Raw genomic sequence first — 7,938 nt, forward strand, 5'->3', positions numbered from 1 at the left:
CAAAAGATTTCTAGATCCCAATAAACCCAATGCCAAATAGCCGCTAAAAAGCACAAGCCTGAAAACACAATATGTGCTCCGGCCACACCTTCGTAACTCCAAATACCCGGATTCGTTATAGCCCCTCCTGTGATATTCCAACCGCCCCACGAATTAGTTATTCCTAAACGAGTCATGAAAGGAATAACGAACATACCCTGTCTCCACATTGGATCAAGAACAGGGTCAGAGGGATCAAAAACTGCTAATTCATATAGAGCCATCGAACCGGCCCAACCAGCAACTAGAGCTGTGTGCATTATATGAACAGAAAGCAAACGGCCCGGATCATTTAATACAACAGTATGAACACGATACCAAGGTAAACCCATGAAAAAATACCCCTTCAACAAAAAATAGACACTGTGTAACTTTATTGCACTGGAAAAAAATTATTATAGCCTTTCAGTAGATTCTCTTGGAAAATGGAACAATCGTATTTGTAGAAATAAAAGAAACAGATTTATTCTATACCGGATAAGTAACAATACGCAATGGTGAGGAGACGAGAGGGGTTGACAACTTTCTGTATGAATATTTAAATAAGTAAATGCAGACATATTCACTTATCACCCCAATGACCCTTTCGTAACAATTTAACTTTATTTAGTATTCTTTTTTCTAAAAAAAAAGCAATATCAATCTAAAATAAAGTAAATCATTTTGAACACGATAAGCTAATTCTTACGTTTCCACACTAAAGTGAGATATATGACTTTATTAATTGTCCATTTTATGCCCATTGGTGTTCCAAGAGTACCCTTTCGAACCCCCGGGGACCGTGATGCATCTTGGGTTGATATATAGTGCGACTTGTCAGATATAGTAGGTTATATGGGATTGACCCGTTTTCTCCCCCGATCGAGATATCCCCTCTTTCACCCCCAAAAGAGAATGACTCAATCATAAACATAAAAAAATGGGGAGCGTGAAGTGTAATGAAGTAAAATTCTATCGATTTTTTAATTTTTAGAGAAAATCTCCAAATTATTACTCGAAATTATGAATAATTTATGGTTGGCTTAATTGGACCAAGTAAATCAAGTACTCAGGCTCTGTGTAGAAAAAACCAATTGGTTTCTATCATATCCATATATTCTATATAATCTATTTCTATTTCTATCATATCCATATATTCTATTTTACAGAAAACATTAATAAATTCAGAAAAGGAAGAAGTTCTAATAAAAAGACATAGTTTTGGAATATTTGTTCTATATGTGCAAATGCAAATCGGGCAGATCTTTACTCAGAGTAGAAAAGAAACCTAAAAGAATTGAAAAAGTCCATTCAGAAACAAGAAAATTACATTGTGATTGGGCTTCGATCTCGATGAAAGCAATACATCAATGAGAAGATAGTTCACTAAATTTAGTATATTATTCTTTTTTTTTAGTTCGAAGAAATCCATTAGAAAAAGAAAAAGATTCAAATCGACACATTGATTCCTTTTTTGCTTATATAATTTTTGATGAACTGTATGCATCAAAAGGTGCATGTACGGCTTTTAAGGAAAAAATGGAATCCTAATCAATCGACTTTATCGAGAAAGATTACTTTTTTTAGGTCAAGACGTTGATAGTGAAATATCGAATCAACTTATTAGTCTTATGATATATCTGAGCATAGAGAAAGAGAATAAAGATTTATATCTGTTTATAAACTCTCCGGGCGGTTGGGTAATACCTGGAATAGCTCTTTATGATACTATGCAATTTGTACAACCAGATGTACAGACAGTATGTTTGGGATTAGCTGCTTCAATGGGATCCTTTCTTTTGGCAGGAGGCACAATTACCAAACGTCTTGCATTTCCTCACGCTTGGCGCCAATGATTCTTTTCTTTGAAAATATATAGAATAGATATCTATATATATATACTATACCTTCGCCATAAAAACCAAAGTAATAATAGCATGGTATTTTGAATTCCATATGCAATTTGTTTAAATTATTGAATTATATATAGAAAGAGTAGTATGAAAAAGAGGGTATTTACCATTTTATCTGATCGATAAGGAACCTAGTTTAATTTTAGTGTCGCAGACTTGTTTGTTTTTTTTCATACCAGAAAGCTTTTAACAATTTTTATTTGAATCAGAAGAAACCATAACATATGAAAAAAAAAAGAAGAAACTTTTGGATTGTTGAATACCAAAATGATATAAAAAACAACGGAACCATCGTAGTATTTGAAAATAGATTCAAAAAGAAAAAAGAAAGTTGGTGATTCTATTGTTTATTATTTAAGGATCCGGATCCAAAAGACCCAGTAGATTTTGTACTTCTTTTTTCTTTGATAGAAAAAAATAAATTTGTAAATGTAGAAACAAAATTCATCGAATAAAATACTTTTAGGAAAAAATGAATTGCATAGGTGCAAAAGCCGTATGCATCAATACAAAATGCTTGTACGGTTATTGAATATTCTTTTTGCTTTTTTCTTATTTGGCTTTATTTTCTCCCTTTTACCTTTATTTTGGGAATAAAGACAATCTTTAGCAATATACCAAGATAGGATAAAGAATTCTAAAAATATTTATCAAGATAAGGGAAATACTACTTAAGTGATATAATCAGGGTAATGATCCACCAACCCGCTAGTTCTTTTTATGAAGCACAAGCGGGAGAATTTATCCTGGAAGCGGAAGAGCTACTGAAAATGCGTGAAACTATCACAAGGGTTTATGTACAAAGAACGGGCAAATCTTTATGGGTTATATCGGAAGACATGGAAAGGGATGTTTTTATGTCAGCAGCAGAAGCCCAAGCTCATGGAATTGTAGATCTTGTAGCAGTTGAATAAAAAATCGGGGGCAAGATTGATTCTACTAAAATACAGGATTGGAAATTTCATTTTTTACTCTTCTTACTTTACATTTTCAGAGAATATCTCTCAATCTATTAATAGAGTATCAATAATATAGGCTATCAGTAAGATAGGATATAGGTAATTCACGGTTAGGATAGATCTAAACCTGCTCATTATACCAAAATCTATATATATATAGTACGACTTACCATGCCAACTATGAAACAACTTATTAGAAACACAAGACAGCCAATCCGAAACGTCACAAAATCCCCAGCTCTTCAGGGATGCCCTCAACGCCGAGGAACGTGTACCAGGGTGTATGTGCGACTCGTTCAAATGAAAAACTAAGAAAGAAAAAACCAATGAAAAGTTTTCAGTATTGGTAATCGGTTAAGATAGTATGAATGCGAAAACTACATTCACAATATCTTAACTTATATATAATTCCTTACTTTTGTATACAATTATATAATTCTTTACATTCTTCTATCTTGTATCAAATTTATGGTTTCGATTGGTGCAAAACCAATCATACTAATTTGCAATTTAAGATGAGAAGGACTTTCCCATCGGTAACAAAAAAAAGTTAGCTGTTAAGCGGAGAAAATACTATTTCAATTCAAAATAAAGTATGTCCTTAATGAATGAATTTTGATGGATTTTGTAAGAATGGAATAAGAGGGTCAGCTACCCAGCAAATTTTCATAATTAAATACCGTTACTATATAACTAGATTTCGTTGTGAAAAAACCTACTTACTCAATATTGCATGGGTAGAGCCATAGAGTGTGAACTGTACAAGTTAACAATAACATTGATTAAATGAATCAAAAATGAAAAGAAAAAGGCTCCGGTGTATAGAGAGGACCTGGCCATTTCTAAAAAAAAATCATAGAAACGAAGGAACCCACCAATAAATTTTATATGTGTCCTATTTCATTTACTATTTTTCTTTTTTTTTTTTGATATCTAGTCTAGTATCAATACAATTTCTGATTTGGAGGTTCAATGTTTATCAAAAAAATATAAAAAATCGTGGTTGGGGTGGTTATAGTAGCAAGAGCCATTGGAATTTTTTTTTATACACCGGAAGAATCCATTTTTGTTATTAATAGACTAGGAATAAAAAAAGAATAACTGAAAAGTGAAAAAGTTATTCCTCAAAATATCATTTATTCAATGACCAGAATTAAACGAGGATATATAGCTCGCAAACGGAGGACAAAAATTCGTTTATTCGTATCAAGTTTTCGCGGAGCTCATTCAAGACTTACTCGAACTATTACTCAACAGAAAATGAAAGCTTTGGTTTCGGCTCATCGTGATAGAGATAGGAAAAAAAGAGATTTTCGTGGTTTATGGATTAGTCGAATAAATGCAGTAATTCGCGGGAACACATCAAATGGTTTTTCAAGGGTGTATCCTAGGTGTTTGAATCAATTAATAGACCTTAGAACATACGAAAACACAATTCTAACACATGAGATTGTTTTTCAACGATATTCATAAGTGTTTCAATCAATTAATAGACTAAGATTGTAATAGAAATATTGAACATATCAAAACACAATTTGAACACATGGAATTGGTTTTCAAAGATATCATAAGTGTTTTCAATCAATTAATAGCGAAAAGAAAAGAACAAGTTGCAAACATTTAGTTAAGTAATACGCTTGTTTTCAATAGTTAAGATACTTTTAATAAACTATTATTATACAGAACATTCAGTTTCTTATAGTTTCCTAGGTTATAAAACCTTAGATTGTAAATGAAAGAAGTATTAAACATATCAAAACACAATTTTAACACGTGAAATTGTTTTCAAAGATATCATAAGTGTTTCAATCAATGAATAGACCTTAGGTTGTAAAAGAAGTATTAAACATATCAAAATACAATTTGAACACATCAAATGGTTTTTCAAGGGTGTATCCTAGGTGTTTGAATCAATTAATAGATCTTAGAAAATACGAAAACACAATTCTAAAACATGAGATTGTCTTTCAACGATATTCATAAGTGTTTCAATCAATTAATAGACTAAGATTGTAAAAGAAATATTGAACATATCAAAACACAATATGAACACATGGAATTGGTTTTCAAAGATATCATAAGTGTTTTCAATCAATTAATAGCGAAAAGAAAAGAACAAGTTGCAAACATTTAGTTAAGTAATACGCTTGTTTTCAATAGATAAGATACTTTTAATAAACTATTATTATACAGAACATACACTTTCTTATAGTTTCCTAGGTTATAAAACCTTAGATTGTAAATGAAAGAAGTATTAAACATATCAAAACACAATTTTAACACGTGAAATTGTTTTTCAAAGATATCATAAGTGTTTCAATCAAAGAATAGACCTTAGGTTGTAAAAGAAGTATTAAACATATCAAAATACAATTCTAACACATGAGATTGTTTTTCAACGATATTCATAAGTGTTTCAATCAATTAACAGACTAAGATTGTAAAAGAAATATTGAACATATCAAAACACAATTTGAACACATGGAATTGGTTTTCAAAGATATCATAAGTGTTTTCAATCAATTAATAGCGAAAAGAAAAGAACAAGTTGCAAACATTTAGTTAAGTAATACGCTTGTTTTCAATAGATAAAATACTTTTAATAAACTATTATTATACAGAACATTCACTTTCTTATAGTTTCCTAGGTTATAAAACCTTTGATTGTAAATGAAAGAAGTATTAAACATATCAAAACACAATTTTAACACGTGAAATTGTTTTTCAAAGATATCATAAGTGTTTCAATCAGTGAATAGACCTTAGGTTGTAAAAGAAGTATTAAACATATCAAAATACAATTTGAACACATCAAATGGTTTTTCAAGGGTGTATCCTAGGTGTTTGAATCAATTAATAGACCTTAGAACATACGAAAACACAATTCTAACACATGAGATTGTTTTTCAACGATATTCATAAGTGTTTCAATCAATTAACAGACTAAGATTGTAAAAGAAATATTGAACATATCAAAACACAATTTGAACACATGGAATTGGTTTTCAAAGATATCATAAGTGTTTTCAATCAATGAATAGCGAAAAGAAAAGAACAAGTTGCAAACATTTAGTTAAGTAATACGCTTGTTTTCAATAGTTAAGATACTTTGAATAAACTATTATTATACAGAACATTCACTTTCTTATAGTTTCCTAGGTTATAAAACCTTAGATTGTAAATGAAAGAAGTATTAAACATATCAAAACACAATTTTAACACGTCAAATTGTTTTTCAAAGATATCATAAGTGTTTCAATCAATGAATAGACCTTAGGTTGTAAAAGAAGTATTAAACATATCAAAGTACAATTTGAACACATGAAATGGTTTTTCAAGGGTGTATCCTAGGTGTTTGAATCAATTAATAGACCTTAGAACATACGAAAACACAATTCTAACACATGAGATTGTTTTTCAACGATATTCATAAGTGTTTCAATCAAATTAACAGACTAAGATTGTAAAAGAAATATTGAACATATCAAAACACAATTTGAACACATGGAATTGGTTTTCAAAGATATCATAAGTGTTTTCAATCAATTAATAGCGAAAGGAAAAGAACAAGTTGCAAACATTTAGTTAAGTAATACGCTTGTTTTCAATAGATAAGATACTTTTAATAAACTATTATTATACAGAACATTCACTTTCTTATAGTTTCCTAGGTTATAAAACCTTAGATTGTAAATGAAAGAAGTATTAAACATATCAAAACACAATTTTAACACGTGAAATTGTTTTTCAAAGATATCATAAGTGTTTCAATCAATGAATAGACCTTAGGTTGTAAAAGAAGTATTAAACATATCAAAATACAATTTGAACACATCAAATGGTTTTTCAAGGGTGTATCCTAGGTGTTTGAATCAATTAATAGACCTTAGAACATACGAAAACACAATTCTAAAACATGAGATTGTCTTTCAACGATATTCATAAGTGTTTCAATCAATTAATAGACTAAGATTGTAAAAGAAATATTGAACATATCAAAACACAATCTGAACACATGGAATTGTTTTTCAAAGATATCATAAGTGTTTTCAATCAATTAATAGCGAAAAGAAAAGAACAAGTTGCAAACATTTAGTTAAGTAATACGCTTGTTTTCAATAGTTGAGATACTTTTAATAAACTATTATTATACAGAACATTCACTTTCTTATAGTTTCCTAGGTTATAAAACCTTAGATTGTAAATGAAAGAAGTATTAAACATATCAAAACACAATTTTAACACGTGAAATTGTTTTTCAAAGATATCATAAGTGTTTCAATCAATGAATAGTCCTTAGGTTGTAAAAGAAGTATTAAACATATCAAAATACAATTTGAACACATCAAATGGTTTTTCAAGGGTGTATCCTAGGTGTTTGAATCAATTAATAGACCTTAGAACATACGAAAACACAATTCTAACACATGAGATTGTTTTTCAACGATATTCATAAGTGTTTCAATCAATTAATAGACTAAGATTGTAAAAGAAATATTGAACATATCAAAACACAATTTGAACACATGGAATTGGTTTTCAAAGATATCATAAGTGTTTTCAATCAGTTAATAGCGAAAAGAAAAGAACAAGTTGCAAACATTTAGTTAAGTAATACGCTTGTTTGCAATAGTTAAGATACTTTTAATAAACTATTATTATACAGAACATTCACTTTCTTAAGTTTCCTAGGTTATAAAACCTTAGATTGTAAATGAAAGAAGTATTAAACATATTAAAACACAATTTTAACACGTGAAATTGTTTTTCAAAGATATCATAAGTGTTTCAATCAATGAATAGACCTTAGGTTGTAAAAGAAGTATTAAACATATCAAAATACAATTTGAACACATGAAATGGTTTTTCAAGGGTGTATCCTAGGTGTTTGAATCAATTAATAGACCTTAGAACATACGAAAACACAATTCTAACACATGAGATTGTTTTTCAACGATACTCATAAGTGTTTCAATCAATTAATGGACTAAGATTGTGCAAGAACTATTGAACATATCAAAACACAATTTGAACACATGGAATTGGTT

General features: G+C 29.6%; 1 protein-coding gene across 1 annotated transcript; it reads left to right on the forward strand.

Annotated features, from left to right (window-relative positions):
* The first annotated feature begins 750 nt into the window (after positions 1-750).
* LOC150025535 (ATP-dependent Clp protease proteolytic subunit) lies at positions 751-3,167 on the forward strand. The gene is made up of 3 exons (XM_090294251.1): positions 751-845; positions 1,571-1,864; positions 2,620-3,167. Exons 1-3 carry the CDS (start codon positions 751-753, stop codon positions 2,843-2,845), a joined length of 615 nt encoding a protein of 204 aa, XP_090150377.1. The 3' UTR covers positions 2,846-3,167.
* The last annotated feature ends 4,771 nt before the right edge of the window (positions 3,168-7,938 follow it).

This window comes from Phaseolus vulgaris, chromosome 8 (genome assembly GCF_051622355.1).
Source record: "Phaseolus vulgaris cultivar YP4 chromosome 8, ASM5162235v1, whole genome shotgun sequence".
Lineage (NCBI taxonomy): Eukaryota > Viridiplantae > Streptophyta > Magnoliopsida > Fabales > Fabaceae > Phaseolus > Phaseolus vulgaris.